Below are 17,930 nucleotides of genomic sequence, written 5' to 3' on the forward strand. Positions count from 1 at the left end.
TTTCGACCTTCAGAAGAGGCACTCTTGGCAGTGGTGACACGCATCTCATACACGAGAAAATCGAAGGAACTGTGTCATGGTTCAGCCATGCCTTTTTGACAAAAATCTCTAGAGATTACATTAAGGACAAGCTCTGCATGCGGCCGCTCTGACGAAAGTGCTTCGAGCAGAGTACGCTTGCCTTGGTTGGCTGGAATTCTCCCTCGTCACCGCAGCAAGCGCCCACGCTGCAAGCTTATGGTCTTGTGGAAAACAGTGGAAAACGACATAGTTGCGCCCCTAGTTGTTCGTGGACACGAACGCAGAGCAGTTCCTCGTGTTGAACCTGATGCTCAAGGTAGGCTGACACGCTTTCTACGTCACAACGCATGCAGTACGAGGAACAACGCAAGCAGCATGAGAAACAACGCTTGCTGAAAGCTCGCTCGGGCGCTTTGAAGTATCTCCGGCTCTTCAACGTGACGTCACGTTGGCCGACATGGACAAGGTTTCTCTCTCCGCTGTTCTCCTCTCCTGTGCTCTCGCAGGACACGGGTGATTTGAACACTGTGCTTTCAATTGGTGATTGCGCCACTGTTTTAGCCGAAATCGAAAAAGTAACTTCACAGACGTGTTCAGCAACGACACTAGTTCAAAACCCTATAAGGTTAGCTGATCCGAAAACCTCCTCAGTACCCCTTTAATGAGTTTCCTGGTGGTAGCATTTCATCGCAGGAAAGCAGTGTCCTGTGGAAAATGCATACGCCACACCAAGGGTTGCTCTTCTTCATATTTCCCATTTCAAACCCAATTAAAGTGCATTGATGATGTCGGCCTGCTGGTCAAGAGAAAATGGTTTGCGCTTTCCTTTTACACCATTTAGCCTTGCAAAACGAGCGGGATGTTCACACTGTCAAGCACGCCAAATGCTCTGGTGAAGAGTGGAACCATGTGACTATGCTGTGAAAATGCAGTCTACACTGCCCGTGGCATCTGAGAAACAACGTGCTCACAGTGGGCCGTATGCAGCGAGGAGGTTTGAGAGCAGGGGACCTCCAGTGCCCTTGACAGTTCTGTTGAGGCAAAGCGTAGTGCAGTGGGCTGTGTGCACCGCACGGCGTGGCATCATTCTATGGGCCACACACCTGAGTTGCGGCGAAGATGGGTGTGCTGGCATGAAATCACACGCTGAAGCCAAAGCCAATGAATCGTGTAGAGAAATGCTGCATGCAGGCCCCCCTTCAGGCATGAGAAGTTTTCAGCATGTTTTGAGCGGTGCTTTACAGGGCTGGCTATGCACAATAATTTCAGTTTTCACATTGCATACTCGGCGTGAAATGGCTAGTAGAATTCATTCATGGGCTTATTTGAACCTTTTGTAGAAAAAAGCCGTCACGGTGGCTCAGTGGTTATGGTGCTCGATTGCTGACCCAAAAGACGCGGGTTCTATCCTGGCTGCGGTGATCAAATTTCGATGGAGGTGAAATTGTAGAGGCCCGTGTACTGTGCAATGTCAGTGCACAGTAAACAACCGCAGGTGGTCAAAATTTCTGGAGCCTTTCACTACGGCGTCTCTCATAGCCTGAGCTACTTAGGGATGTCAAACCTCCATATACCATTAAACCTTTGTAGAAAAAAGCCACTGCAGTGGATCAGCGGTTATGGTGATCAGCTGCTGACCCGGAAGACGTGGGTTTGATCCCGGCAGCGGCTGTCGCATTTCGATGGAGGCGAAATGCTAGAGGCCCATGTCACTGTGCATTGTCAGTGCAACCCCAGGTGGTCGAAATTTTCCGGAGCCCTCCACTACGGTGTCCCTCATAGCCTGAGTCGCTTTGGGCCATTAAACCTCATAAAACCTAAACCTAAACCAGGTGGTCTGAATTATTCTGGAGCCCTTCCCTATGGCGTCTCTCATAGCCCATTTGTTGCTTTGGGGGGTTAAACTCCACACATACCGCACATAATTTTCCCCTCTGCTACATGCCCTGGCACTGCTCTGCCTGCTTATTTTCTCTTTTTTTTCTCGCTTTCCTACGCCATTCTCTATCTGTCTTCCTGCTTATGCTCACGACAGTGTTGTCATGTCCAGTGTATTGTCCTTAATAACAGTCCTTACCAGAGCAGCAGCAACTCTAGCAGAGTTAGCCGATGGGAACCTGAAGTGTAAATATGTGCGTGGTTGCCATACTTGTAATACTGGAGGGTTGCTTAACCACAGGCATGGATTCGTTTTTTATTATTATTCCTGTAGTAGTCAGGAGTACACACGTGGACATGTTGGGCTCAAGAGTGAAAAGGGCATTGCCACAGGCATGGAATTTGATGGAAGGTAGGTGCGCTTAATGGCGGAGCAATCGCATAAAATGTGGTTCAAGGTTTTTTGGTAGGCTGACTAATGAAATAATTAAAATAAGTCCAAAAAATGTTCAGCATGTCTCGTCATGCTTCCTGTAGCCATATTTCCTGTAGTGGCTTGCGGGAAGCTAATAATGTCTGCTACTGAAGCATTCTGTGTCAAATCGAGACAAATTCAAAAAGTCAGACTGCTTTTGAACTTTGCATGGTCATGCCAAGACTAGGTTTTTGTTAAGTGTTTTAGAGGGTGTGCATGACTTCTTCCTTCCTTTCTGTTTTTCCATGTGTGACATGGCAAATGCAGGCACAACCTTGCGTAGCGGCATGTTCCATGGAACAGATTCAAGGGCATGTGTGGAGGGACCTGTGGGAGCTGCTGCCAAATGGAAAGAAGTTGCTGCTACGTCATCGAGCATGGACAGATGGCAGTCAAAATGGCGGCCTGGTCAGTGTCTATGCTTAGAGCAGCACAATGCTGCTGCTAAATCTTGCGTGGTGACTGTTTTAAGCTGTTGGAATTATTTGCCAAGTCTGTCAGTTTGTCATACATATTTGTCGAGGATGTTTCACATTACTAATGACACTTGCCTATTTATGTAACCTTAATGGTGCCTGCAATTCAATTCATGGCTGCTAGACTTGTCATGATCATGTGCTGGTGGTGCCAACAACAAATACCGCATTGAAATGTTTGGTTATGAATAGAATATGCTTTTATGACTTGAAAACAACATGAGTTTCACGAACACAGCACTGAAGTGAACACATTCATATGAGGCCACATGCTCTTCTACAACCTACTCATTCGGTCTGTGTGCAAGTCGATAGCCTTATCGAAGCACTCTCCATTTGTAGTGACATCTTGCTGGAAGTTGTTGCCATCATGGCATTATATGTTGCCATGCTGGGTGTAAGTGCCATTTGGTTTGGTGAGGAATGGCTTTTTTTGACAACAGAAATCAGTGTACACATAAATGCATTCATATCTCACTCCACGTTGGCCATATGACATTTGTACATCATGAATTTATGTGCTATGATTGTGCTGCCCATGTGAGGGGATACCACTCTGAATGTCAATTTTTTCATTTTCATGCATTTTATGCCTTGCAGTGTGTATTCTTGCACCACCTTAAAAAAAAAAAGCCACGTTGCTCCAAAAAAGTATATCTTGCTTGACTGTACCTCGAGTGTTCTTTCTTTTTACACTTTACACAGCAAATCAAACAAATTTGCTCGCAATGAGATTTTCATTACTTGTGTGAGAAACGTAAGAACTACCCATGTTTTGTCCTCTCATTTTTAAAAGTATTTTTTGATCTTATTCTGTAATTAAGCCACTGCTTGAATAATAAACCTCAAAAGAAATTTAAAATCTTCACTCGACCGAAAAATGCCCTTCTTGAATAAGCACAGTACAGTGAAAGCTCATTAATTCGAACCTGATTGATTTGTATTTCTGGACAATTTGGGCAAGCTGGTTGCACGCCCTTCGCGACTCCGGTGCAGCCCTTTGTTGCACAAGTTTGGATGCACCGATCACTGCCTACCTATTTCTCAGTTTTAAAGGCAAAGTACAGGCCTTCTGATAAATCTGGCTTTAGAAGAGAAGGCGTTGGCTGCTGCCTTCCTGGAAAAAAGAAGGTGATGGAATATATCAGAACAGTGAAATAGGGTAATTTTACTACCCGACTCTTTACAGATCGTAAAGTATTGTGTATTCTGTTCACTTTCGTTATTTTGAACTTCAGTTAATTCGAATTGTGTTGGTGTTCTTGTGGTGTTCAAATTAACGAGCTTTTACTGTACAGTAGCCGACCGATTTTTCGGATTCGAGTAATTCAGACTTGCACAATATTTCGAACTCCGCTGAGGAACCGGCTCTTTCCTCGTTGGCGTTGCATAACCATCCTGGGAGCACCGCCCTTCCTCCTCCGCTTTAAGAGTGTGTTCGTCGTATTTCCCCATTTTCGTTTGTTTACTGGATGTTTGTATTGCACTGATCTCATCATCATCATCATAATTTATTGAACTCTTAAAGATCCCGTTTGGGACATTACATAAGGGGGGGGGGAAAGACAGTGGTGTGAAACGGTCATACAAAGGCATGTAAACATAAAAAACTATAACAAAAAATAACAAGAATAACAAGTTTGACGTGCAATTAGCGTCAGGTAATTCAAATAGTATAGAATATATAAGGTAAAACAGTTGTATATAAAATAAACATTAAATTGTACGGAAATTAAATAAGTTGGAAAACACTTGTGGGGTGGAGAGGGGGGTCGCAATGGCACAAGCAGTTCAAATTGCAGGCAGAGCATCGCGAGGGAAGTAGCTATAGTTGGTTCAAGTGGTCTGTTATTAGCTGCCTAAATCTGGCGGGATTAGTTTCGATGACAACGGTTTCAGGAAGATTGTTCCATTCTTCTATGGCAATGGGAAGGAAAGATTTGTTGAAAGCGTTGGATGAACCGTGCAACCGCTGAATGCTGAGGGAGTTGAATAATCGGCGAGATGAGCGTAAGGGAGCAGATAACAAAGTTAGGCGTAGTGCAGGGAAGTTAAAGTATAGTTTGTGTAAGAGACAAAGAATTGATACTTTTCTGCGGAGTGCTAATGGTTCAAGGCCGAGAGACGATTTTAGGTTGGTAACGCTGTGTCGAGACGAATATTGCGACGTTATGAAGCGCGCTGCCCGATTCTGGATAGCTTCGAGCAGTTGTATTAAGTAAGCCTGGTGAGGGTTCCATATTGTGCACCTTGTTTGAATTATTCGTATCGGGGACTTGGGTTTTCCCGTGTTGGACTTACACTGATACCGCGAAAGCGTTGTCACGTTCAGGCATTGCCGGATACAAGTGTTGTATTTGGCATTCGAGTGAAAAGGCAAGAAATTAATTTCTGCTCTGAGCAAATGCAGCGGGAATGAAACAAACTAGATGCAGCATCAGTATTCTCTCTGTAGACTTTCTGAGAGCTGGATGCATTCCTTCTAGGAAAATTTATTTCCCACTGGTGCAAAATAAGGAGTGCAAACATTATAAGAAAACCCAAGTCGCGGCTATGAATAATTCAAACATAAGGTGCACAGATTAGTGCAATAGAAGCAAGCATCCAGTAATCAAACGAAAACGGGAAAATACGACGAACACTCTCTTAGAGCGGAGGAGGAGGGGCGGCGCTGCGAGGAGGGTTATGCAACGCCAACGAGGAAAGAGCCGAGGAACCATCGTGCACCTTGTAGAAATGCGTTTATTCTCACAACCGATATTTCATACTTTGTGTAGTCTAAAGGTTTGATTTTTCGGACTAGAATGGACACCAGCAATACAATGGAGATTGTTATTCAACCAAAAGTTTGTTAATTAGGCTTAATATAGACGTGAGCGGGCATCACTGTCGCAACCAACCTGTTCTCCGAAGCTGTGAAAGGTGCCATCTTGGATTTAAACGGAATCAGTCGGCGCTGATGGGGTGAATCAGACGTACTGGTTTGGATAGGCTTGACTATTCGTTCTCTATCGTTGCCATTTCAGATAATGAGATGCTTTCCGTTGCCATCGAGATGACCTACAAAGAGCGCTCAATCACATTGAAAATGGGACAGCTGCAGCGTCCGCTGCAGCTTTGATGACACCCCGTGGTGTAGGGCAGCAAACGCGGTAGAGGTAGGGAGGGGAACTGCATTTGGAGGCACTCATTTCCGCTTGTGTCTTCCTGTGGGTTACCTCTCGATCTTCACGAGCATCATTGCCCCATTCAACCCGACTGTTCTTGCTTCGCACAGCGAGTGCATTTTCTTTGTGGCAGGAATTGCGGCTGCGTCGCACTGTCTGGTACCGTGACATGAGACGATGCGGACATAACGAAAGCATGCCTATGGCTCAGATAGTCTAAAACTATTGCTTATAGGCAGAACATGGGGAGTGGCGATTTTTGCTATTTTGAAAGCCAGTTTGTGTCGGAAAAGCTTTCTTCTTAAGTTCACAAATTTTCCGGACTGTTGAATTATTTGGACCATTTTCCAGGTCCTGAGAAGTCCGAAAAATCAATCAGCGACTTTATATGCTCAAATTTTTATGCATTGCATACAGCTTTATGTAGCAGAGAATGCGCATTCACTAGAAGGCTTATTTCAGGCAGAAATTGGGTTTAATACGACTTTGAAGAAATCTGTTCGAGATGTGGGAATCTGGCAAAATCTGGTTTTGCCCAAAAACGAAGGTTTCTAGATATTTGTGTATATTCACCGCTCGTCTGTGGCTGACTGTCAAATCGCCAGTCCCACCCTGTGATAGCAAACTCAACAGCGCTCAAGCTGACTATGGCGGGCCGTGCTTTTGGGAGCAAGGCAATTCAGCAATGTGGCATTTATTGCTGCTGAAACAATACCAGCTAGCGATGAGAAGCCGATGAGAAGCTGATGAGAAGTTCCACGGAAGGGCTGCACTAGAGAGTCGAGGACGTCTTCGACTCATTAGTGAAGTTACGAGTGATAGTTTGCTCAGGCCAGGGCTGGGCAAAGCCGATGCTCCTAGGCTGGACGGAGCAAGCTTTTGAGAATTGTTTCTGCAAAACCACAACTTGATGGTGAAGAGCGGAGCTGCCTGCAGTTGTCCATGCGCTTCAAGTTGCCTGAGACCAAGGCCCGAAGAAAGAACACCTTTCTCCTGCGCTGCAGCAGTTCTTGCTAAGCAAGCACAGGCACCCTCCATTGTTGCTAGAGCAGCTAAACAAAGAAGAACAGGAACTGTTGTGGGAAGATTATACGGGGAAAGTCACTTGCAGGAGATTGTTGCCTGTGACTCTCCACAACCTTTACTTTTTTGTTGCATTTTCTAGCCTATAAAAATTTCCGTGAAAGTAGCCTCTTAGAAGGCAGTAATCACTTGATAGAGATCCACTTCAATTTGTTCTCAGCGCTCCTTTAAGTTGCCATACATAGTTTCTTTGGCTAACAAAACCCTTTTTTGATGACATTACATATTTGAGATCCTTGAGAGATAGTGTTGACCGGATTATTCATATTATAGTTTATAGCCTTTCTTAATGTTTTTTTTTTCTTCAGAGAATTGTTTTGGTACAGCGGAACCTCAATTATGCAATCCCCGTTCGTGTGACGACCCGCATTTTACGATGAATTAGCATGGGCCTGGCGAATCCTTATAGAAATAATGCATTAAAAGCCTTGGTTATAAAATGAAAAAATATGCATGCCCCTCTCTGTACGATGGCTGGTGAGAACCACCTAAATGAGAGATGCTTGTGAAGCACATTATTGCCAGACATGACATCCACCAAGTTGGCTCTAGATTGGAATCATGACAGAGATGTGCTGCGCGCAACAATGAAACAATGTGATCGAGAGCACGATGGCCTGTAATGATGGTTCTGCCAACAGCTCAGACTCTGACTCAGTGCGTGCTACCCATGGCCACCGGTGCAAGGCAGCTCACCTGGCCCATTTTTCCACGCGCTTCACTGATGAAGGCGTTAGGGAAATCAATAGTATGCTCATACCAGCATAAAGTTATTGTAGATGCAGTAACAAGATTAGACATTTTTATGATCATCGGCAGCTAGTTTCAAAGCACTTTCTGCTGCAGCTTCAGTGTGGCACACATGAGGCCTAGCGACACCAAGCGAGCTAGGAGCGAGCGCCGCATTGTTACTCAGCGGGCTGCACATCGCTCCAGAATGCGCGTCGTCGATGCATTCGGGTAGCAGGCGAACATCATGTTTTTTTTCTTTATGATGCGAATTCCTAGTACAGACACTGCTGCCGTAGAGTGACAGCGGTTCAGAAGAAATCTGAACAGAAAGACGTGTCGCTGGCATGGTTGTACTGCGCACCACAAAATGCTTTTGAAGGGTTGTAGTAGGGTGCCTCGATGCACACGTAGCGGTGGGAGGAGCACACGCATTGAGGCACCCTAGGTGGGAGCAGCCATATATCTGGTGCGTCGTCGATATCATTTTCAAGGCGCCTGTGACGTCTTCTTAACACATAGGGGTGGGAGCTCTCGTGTGCCTCATCTAAAGCTGCCTCTTCGACGCCAAAAAGCCTGACCGCTCGTCGTCTCAGCGAAAACAGCCGCTTTTATATAACATGGGGAAATTAACTTTAATTTTTGAAAGTCAGAGTAGTGGGCATGTTTATTACACGAATGCGTCACTTGTGTGAGATTTTTGGTTATCGATGGTTTTGCGCACTCCCCTGAAAGTAATATAATCGAGGTTCTACTGTAGTAGGATACAACTTAAAAAAGGCCACTTGATAACCATGGGTCGCAGTTCGCAGCATCCTGTATTACTCCTTTGACCGATCACAACAGTGAATAAAATCAGCTTTTTAATGTTTGAATGTATGAAAAAAGTCAGAGGCATCAAATTTCTTGAACTTATAATTGCATCTCGTGATTAGCTTCTTGATTAAGTAACAAGAGAGGCTTAACAACGGCATACTTTTTGTAACAGATGAATTCTGTTCGGTGGTCCTGAACGTGGGCAGAGCTTTACTGCAGGGTTGAGTCGCATATGACCATATTTTATCCCTCAGAAGCTGCTGTACACCCAGCACAGGATTACACACTATAGGACCGCATCCCTAGTGCACACTCATACAAATCTTTTGTGCCCTATATGCAAAGGAAATTTATGAGGTTCATTATAGCAGCCAGAGTCAGTCTGTTCCTACTGCATTGGTTCGCACAGTGTGCAGTGGTGGCGAAGCCTGAGTACCAGCCAGACCTTGGTGCAGAGGTCCTCAGCAAAGCTGAAAGTGAGCAGCAGAAGGCATGGCTTTCACTGTGCCCACGGATGCTGAGAGGTGAGCTTCCTGCCCTATGGGGGGGGGGGAACTTGTTGTGGTTGACATTAATAGATTCTTCATCCTAGCTGCCCGTTGGGGTCCTCTGCACTACCTAGCCACAAAAAAAAACAAAGGAATAAAAAGGGGGGGGGGGGGCAGGGGTGGCCTGCATGTGAGTGAATGACTACCCACTGCCTGCTGCCATCTCTGCTTTGCAGTGAGAGTGGAGGTGCCAACATGCCGCATCCTGTTTGTCGAGGAGGTGGAAAAGGAGGAGTCTGAGATTGCAAGGTTAGTGGGGCTTGTTCTTTTTGGTGGCAGTGCTGGTAACCACTTATTAAAATATCCCCAGAAAGGAGGTCGGAGCACATAAAAAAACCCCATGGTTAAGTGGAAAAAGGCAACAGGAAGAAGTGTGCTAGCCAGAGGCTGTGTGCATGCCTCTCTTTGAAGGAGTGTTCACTGCACCAGGCAGTGCTGTGATAAAGACGGACCTTACACTGTGACAGAATGAAGGAGAGGGGATGTGTACTTTCCCAAGTAGCGGCACAGCATCAGCGTGCAGATTGTTCCAGTCCCAAGCAGTTTTTGTAAAGAAAGCAGAGATTTGAGGTAGTCCAGTGCTGGAGGAGAGTAGATGGGTTGAGATGGCTGATGCAGCTTGATAAGCGGGGAACTGGCAAACTGGCTGAAATGTCATATGGTACCAGATTTACACACATAATCTGTACACTTTCTTCCTGAAATTAAAGCTCAAAAAAGGGGGTGCACAAATTATCTGGAGATTTCGTGAACATGTCCCAAAAAAACTCAACAAAGTTCATAATGCACAATGTATACCGTATATTGCCATGTATAAGTCGACCTTGCTATTCGTGCCTCTCTCTGGCCACAAAAAAAAAGGTGACTCAAAGACAAATCGCATACCCCCCCCCTACCCACCCTGCCTTACATTATGTAGTTCCCCGCAGGTTGGCGTGACAGCGTGTACACCGCTCAAAACAATAAACGATAAACAATACAATTGCAAAGCCAGCAGTCAAAGGCAAATGGAGATACAAGGTGATAAAATGGCACCCTTGCGTGCGGCATGGCTGACTAATGGTAAAGTGAACAACCAAGAGTTCAGTAGTTTCGTATTCTGGCACAACACATGCTCTGGAGGTTACCGGAAGTTTGCTCTCACAGCAGAGCAAGGCGGTCGAAGTATACTTGTTCTCATGCCCGAATGAAGCACTTACACGCAAAAAAGCCGGTCACGCTTGCCCTCACACTATGCACCACAGGTGTGTCTTTGCTTTGGCTTGGCCTCCCCTGTGTCATCTTCCTTAAAGTGGCATCCCCTTACCACTTACTCACCTTTCACAGTCACACGCGTCGATGCGGCTGCGCCAATCTTCCCAAGCTTGCTCTGTGTGCACCTGCGTGCATGCTGGTGTGCTTGCATAGCAAGGAGCTCAAAATATGCAACGTTTCTTTTGTAAATGAGAGTAATACACTATGGGTGCCAAAATTACAGGAGAAAATACAGTATTTGATAACGCCTGTGAAAAAGGCATAGCCTAAAGATGCGATATGTCTTAATTCTAGATTACAGTAGAATCTCGGTAGCGAATTTAACAAGGTCATGAAAAGTATCTGTGTCGTCAGATATTCATACCATCCAAAATGAATAAAAGCCATATGCAGAAGCACAGACAATGCATTCACGCAGATGTGTTTAGAGCTGACTGAATTTATTTACCTCTGAGAACCACCACTTTTTGCTTGCAGTTTGTACTGCGCAACTGACAACCATGACATTGTTGATGTAACCATGCCACCACTCACTCGTGACATCGAGCAGTGCTTAGTGGTCGAGGGTATGGTTGTGGCTCGTGCGTTCATATCATCCGTAGTGGCTCTGAAGTGTGTTTGGATCACCCAAAATTGTGCAAATTGTAAACAATGAACATGTAAAGTGAATTAAAATAGGTTGCAAGTTATGCTCATTATTTGTAGACTTGGGGGTGCTTTGTGTACTGAGAAATGTGAAGGTACAGATATCTCTGCCTCAAGATCTGTCAGCGCTCCTTTAAAGTAGTATAGACACCGAACTTTTGGGTGCATGTTTTCTTCTTTGTAATGATGCGTAAGGCATTATTATACATGTATTACAACGTAGTATTCTCGTACGACTGTTAAGTAATTTATAATATAATTTCTTTCTCGTGCCGTTCCGGTTTCAACAGCTGAAAAATGACTGACGTCAAAGTGTGGTGATAGGTCACGTAAGGCGTGATAAAACTGCACTATAATCGCTGCTTCTACATACGCTGCCATTCTGGCTCTTGAGGAAGCTGGCTTTAGCACTGCAGTGTATTGAAATGATGAACCAGCGATTGTACCACAATTTTTCCGTGCCTCATGTGACATATAATCACATTTTGCCTTCACAGCCATCGTTCGACTGGTGAAATGGAAACAGCACGACAGAAAAACTCGATTATACATTATTTAGTGGTCACAGGTGAATACCACATAGTGATTCATGCATATTAGCCTGTTCCACACCATTGTAGAGAAGAAAAAATCCCACCAAAATTAGCTGTCCATACTCCTTTAAGCAAATCTGCACACTCTTTCCTGGAGCACCATGGTGCTGGAATTTTAGTGCTGCACGGCAGTAGAAAGGGACCAGAACTTAAAGTATTGTGCTTTTCCTTTGTGTCAACCACATTACTTGGAGCCCATTGGAGGCAGCAGGAGACTACTTTATACATTGAGCATGTGCAATTCTTTCTTTTCAGTCTTGACACCCTCCTCGCCCTCATACATGAACTGACTGAGCAGCTACACCAGTAAGTTGTCTTTTAATTGCGTCTGTACATGCCTTTTCAAAAATAGGGTTGGCTGTATGGTTGGGCTTTCTAATTAACCTTAAATACTTTTAGGGAAAAAGGTTATGAAACATCCATTGTGTGCTACTACTTTGCATAGCGTATAAAAAAAATTAAACATGTACTGCGCATTTCCAGTTTCAGCCTAGACTAGCAGCCAGGCACATAGTCAATCATTCGATCTTAAAAAAGGCTTTGTTTGTTCACTTTTGTCTGTGGCATTCTGAGTGCCTTGTAGTGTGTCGGATGAATGAATATGTTCATGTTTTCCTCTGTACTTCAGAGCGTTTGTGCCATGTCACTAAGCCAGATAACCACCCTGATCGAAGCATCGCTTGTAAATAAGCAGTGTATCTAGATCTGTATTTACCATTGGTGTCTGGTTGCAGGGTGCTAAATTACATCCCCATAGAACAAGCTCTGTTTTGAAGGCTGCCCTGCTATGGGGGTCAAGATTTAAAGTGCTCCTGGCAGGCAGCTGCAGGGCCACTCCACAGAACGGAAAAACATGGCAGGGCTTCTAACAGCTGCAACTCCGTGAACTACCTCAAAGGTGTGCAGCACGGATGTATAGGAGGAGGGTGGAGGAGTGGAGAATAAGGGGTTTTTATGCTGCTGTGCATACACCCTTCAGACTGCCACCCATGTGCTGGTGGTATTTCTTGCAGCTCTTGTTGAGTTACTGTAAAGCCTCATTAATTAAAACTTGCTTATCTCAAAATACTGCTTGTTTTTTGGTGGCGCGCTATGAAATCCAGTATTAACAAAGGTGTGCTATATTTGTATCAATTCTGATTTATCGATGCTCGGAAGATTATTTGCATATGAGTTGCATGTGTAATGGTTCTGTGTGACTTGTTTTACTGTATTTACTCGCATAATTTACACACTTTTTTCTTTAGATTAAAGCTTCAAAAAGGGGGATCGCAAATTGCACAAAAATTTGCTGAGCATGTCCTAAAAAATTCTACAAAGGTCCTAACATGCAATACATACTGCATACTGCCGTCTATACATAAACTCCCCATCTCGCATCCCTCTCTGTGGAACAAAAAAAGTTGACTTGAAATATAAGACTCATACCACCTCCCGCCCCGCCCCATGTTATGTAGTTTCTCGCAGAGTGGCATAATGGATGACAGAGCGTGTGCAGCTCAGAGCAATAAATGCACAACTATATAATTGCAAAGGCAGCAGTGGGAGGTAAAGGAGATAACGGGTGATAAAACGGCACCCTAGCATGCAGCCCGTCTGACTAGGGGTAAACCAAATGGCAAACAGTTCGGTAGTTTCAGATTTGGGCGTGCGCACAACTGCTAGTCCACAAAGCAACCAGTAGCCCAAGTGAGCCGAGCAAACAGCACTCAATTCGTGCCCTCGCCGCTCGCACCTTTCGTAACCTCACACAGCGACACGGATGCACCAATCTTCCGAAGTCTGCTTTGCACGCACTCGCATACATGCTGTTGGTCTGGCTCGGCAGAAAGTGTGAAATATGCCAGTAACAATTTTTTTTTTAAAGAAATCCTCTTAAAAAGTTGGGGGTGCGCAGATTATGTCAGTAAATACTGTACTTCATGTGCCCGGCATGCCACCAGTCATATGGCTGGCATTAAGCATGTTACCACCCGTTGTGATGGCTCAGTGTTTGTGGTATGTGCTCAGCTGTTGACCTGAAAGTCGTGGGTTCGATCCCAGGCACAGTGGTCGCATTTCGATGGAGGCAAAATGCTAGAGGCCTATGTACTGTGCATTGTCAGTGCACATTAAAGAACCCCAGGTGGTCGAAATTATCTGAAGCCCTCCAGTACGGCATGTCCCTCATAGCCTGAGTTTCTTTGGGATGTTAAACCCCAAACAACAACAGTCAAGCATGGTACATCTTACTGTGATGCTTTACAGTGTGAACTCATTTTTATTTTATATGTATATTTTTTATTCATAGTTGCTTTCTCTACTGGCAGATGGAACAGGACAGTGATAAACAGTAGGCATTGCTGTGGGATCAAAAGAACATCCTAGCTAACTATAGTCACACTGTCATATGCTTTGTGTTAAATAGGTACAGACACAAAACTTTTGCATGTCAGGGCTTTTGCCTTCAGAGGTCCCTATTGGTGCAATAATAATTAAACTTAGGAAGCCAAAGTGCAATGTGGCTAATTGTTACAAGCCATTTTTATAGTAAATTGCGATTGCAGTCAGCATCAGCATGCAGCTGTTGCGTGACATCATATTCACCTCACAGCCACCGCGGTGGCTCAGTGGTTATAGCGCTCGGCTGTTGGCCCTAAAGACGCGGGTTTGATCCCAGCTGTGGCGGTCAAATTTCGATGCAGGCGAAATTCTAGAGGACCGTGTACTATGTGATGTCAGTGCACGTTAAAGAACCCCAGGTGGTTGAAATTTATGGAGCCCTTCACTACGGCATCCCTCATAGCCTGAGTCACTGGACGTTAAACCCTCCATAAATCATAAACCAAACCATATTCACCCCACTGGAGCATCAGCGATCCTGTGGGCACGGAAATCCCTAACGCAAGGTGAAGCTTGTCTGCCTGCACCTTCACCATGCACGCGCCAGCAACCCCTCATGTCCCAGGCTCAGAGATGCACAATCTTAGTGCTGCTTGAATTGCGTATCACTTAACGTCGATCTCTGTATTGATAGAAATGTCGAAGCTGCTTACTGGCCAGTGTTCAAAATCTTATTGAATGACATTCTTCCAAATGCCTGCGGTTGATGTTTGCTGAGTAGACTCCCTATATACAGCTGAAGCAAATGACAACCTGCGTCGCTGAAGTTTGGTGTATGTGCCCATTTAAGTGCAAAGTCTTCATTTGATTACCTGGCTGTAGTGTATGGCACTGACCCACCAACTAGTTCTAGGTGACAGCTCTGCCTGTGCTATTTATGGCATAATACACGTGTGCAGTCACATCTGATAATGCAATTAACAGGGCAGTGCTAGTGGTGAGGATGGTAACTTTCTAGTCAAGTGTAGTAAGGCTGTAATTTTGCTGGCATGCCACTGACATATTTCTTGCTTTCCTGCCAGTTGGCCTTCCTTTCCTCAATTGAACTCCACTTTAGTGCTGCCTTTTCTTTTCCGAACTTGCTATGCTCTACGAATGAAGGTTTAACGTTTCTTTTAAAAATTTCTACCCCTTCATTTTGCAAAACAAACTCCTGCTCTCAAATGAGGTTCATGGTGCCTTTTTTTTCATGGGCATATTTTATCACTCCTTCAAAATGGAGCCTTGACATGTGTCTAGCAGACATGTTGCAGTGTGCTAATTTCCACTTTTCCCTTTTCTCATCATGTGCAAATGTAGCGTAGAGTCCAGGTGCCAAATGTGTCCCTACAGCTTTGAATTTGGAACATCAGCTCTTTTTTGGTTCCATCTTTTTCTCAGGACATGCTCTTACACCAGCAGTTACGCGCTGATACTTCATTGCAGTGCAATATCTTAGTCACTGTGGGTGCTGAAAAGAAAGCCTTCTATAGTTAATGGAGACAATGAAGTGCATTATTCATTGAGGTCTTTGGCATACATGAATGTTTTCACTGTAACAGGGAATAGGTCTAGTGTTTTTAGCATGCAGGGGCTAGACAATTGCACGCATGCTTTTTATTGCAGTTTGCCGCTGGGCATGTACCTGCTGTCACATCAAGCAGGCGACTTGGATGCACAGGTGCTGACTCTTGGCCAAGGGTGAGTGCCCAATGGGCTTTACCCAGATCATCAGCATTTTGCATCATTCCCAAAGTCAGCCCAGTGTCTGTAACTAGCCAGTAAACAAACAGGTAGTATGATAATAGTTTTTTAAACAGCTGAATTTAACAGTAAAGATGCTTTGAACGCTACCAGTTTTTAACATGATAGCAGCAAGGCTCCATTCTGCAGAAAATACACCGGCGGTGTTGTGGGCGAAAAATCACCGGAAAAGTAACCTAGGTCACAAGACCTTGTGGCATCATCACAATCTGCCCACCGGATGTTGAGCAAACTGACCCTGACTGGTAGCAAGAGGTTGCTCGGAAAGAGCAACTTAGGTCGCACAAGCACCACTGGTGAAAGCACCTGCCATCGTAGGGCAGTAGCGCATTGCTTAACCGCTGCGTCCACCGCTGCAGCACTGCGCCAGGAGTGGTAGGAGGACTCCCAGGAATATATGATTATAAAATCAAGAATGACCAATTCCGCATATATATGGACATTGTCCTATTAACGTTATAACGTCATACCCTTAAGGTTGAGCTTAAGTGTCCTCTCCAATTTTTTCTTTAGGGTGGCCTTCTAGGCTATACAGTTAGACCTGGATATAATGAAACTGAAAGAAGTCAAGGATCTGTGGTTGTATCCACGTCTGCGGTATATGCAGTTTTTACGAGAAGACTTGACAAAGCAGAACAACGGAAACCAAAGTAAGAAATAAATGCAGATGAAATTACTTTGAAAATGTTTAAAGAAAATCCCATTACTTGAAGTCATAAACGCTGAGGAAAGTTTCATGATTGCATTGATAGTGCGACTAGGGCAGCAGCCACCACGGCTCGCGTAACGCTGCCACAAATGATGTGGGAAGAGTGGGAGTGGTGGGGACACCATGATGATCGAGCTAGAAGAGAGCACAGGCAGTCTCACCACTGCCCTAGACTGGCTGCAGAGGCACATGTTTCTCCCCTCACATTCCCTCTCTTGGTCTGCCCACAGCTGTGTTGCTCCATGAAATAGACTCTTCATCTTGTGTTGCCGGCACTCTCCGTCGTCTCCGCTCCCGACATGCGAGAGTTATCGGCACTGGAATCACGCGAGCAACCATGCGGCAGCGACAGAAACACACTACTCATAGAGTTTCTTCTTTGCTACACTCTATTATTTTTCGCTGCTTTTGAGCACAAACTGTAGCAAAATGTGGTATGATGCTCCAAAAGCGAAAGCAGTGGAGATGCACCGACAGTGTTGAAGCATCGCACATTGTGTCAACTGCGGTTGCTCGTTACGATCACAGACGTTCCTTTGATGTCAGTTTGCGCTTTATTGTCGTGAAACTTTTCTGCCAAATTTCTAAACTCAGCACAAGCTAACAGGCAGTCAGCGTAGCAAGTTCGTTATGCCAGGGTCAATCGCTGCAACTCCTTCGTTACATGGAGGTCTCAAATACACGCGCTTCAAGGGGGGCGGTTGGCGTTGGAGAATTGAGAAACTCTGTGATATTCAGGAATTCGCTATATGGAGGTTTGTGACATCCAGGCTTAACTGTAATTAATGTAACTGTAAATTATTCAAACAAGATGAGCTGATCTACTGCTACGCAAAAAGCTAGTCTCATTACAATGTTGAGCGGCTTTCAGTTATCGTACTGTCTGAATAACGTAATATTGTGCAAATGGTTGTAATGATAGCATAATAGCAATGGAAATAGTGTAAAGATAGAGGGACAGACCACAAAGAATCATGAAGTTTTACGTTAAAGGGACACTGAGGACAACTCTATCAAATTTTAGTGGTCTGCAAAATCCTATAATTCAGCATTTTGCGGCATTGTTATCATTTGCCTCGCAACAAAAGACCCATTTTTTGCCGAGAAATTTAGATCCAAAGTTGGGGTACTTATTCTCTCCATTCTGATTCAAACTTTGGGCATTCTGGTTGTAACATTCTCACCAAAAACTTCAGGACTCCTTGAGTGCTGGCAGGTGGGCAGTGAGGTCAGGCAGCAGTCAAAAGGAAAGCTAGCACTGTGTTGCAGGCGTCTTTATCTGTCACTGCTCGAACTTCTCCTTTATTCCTTTGGATCCTCTTCTCGATCCCAGCGATGAAGTATTCACGAAGAACTCCAGACTGCACTTCAGGGAGCTCATCCCCACAGAGCACGTGTTGCTTATGAAAGA

At 44.8% G+C, this 17,930-nt stretch overlaps 1 protein-coding gene across 1 annotated transcript in view; it reads left to right on the top strand.

Annotated features, from left to right (window-relative positions):
* Positions 1-17,930, top strand: part of LOC149353981 (uncharacterized) — a 102,529-nt gene that overhangs the window by 80,476 nt on the left and 4,123 nt on the right. The window contains exons 9-13 of the mRNA XM_089575898.1: positions 2,642-2,782; positions 9,055-9,169; positions 9,370-9,442; positions 11,941-11,991; positions 15,673-15,747. Coding sequence (XP_089432024.1) covers positions 2,642-2,782; positions 9,055-9,169; positions 9,370-9,442; positions 11,941-11,991; positions 15,673-15,747 — 455 coding nt within the window. The remainder of the gene's footprint in view (positions 1-2,641; positions 2,783-9,054; positions 9,170-9,369; positions 9,443-11,940; positions 11,992-15,672; positions 15,748-17,930) is intronic.

This window comes from Amblyomma mixtum, chromosome 3 (genome assembly GCF_055824585.1).
Source record: "Amblyomma mixtum isolate Tamu chromosome 3, ASM5582458v1, whole genome shotgun sequence".
NCBI lineage: Eukaryota > Metazoa > Arthropoda > Arachnida > Ixodida > Ixodidae > Amblyomma > Amblyomma mixtum.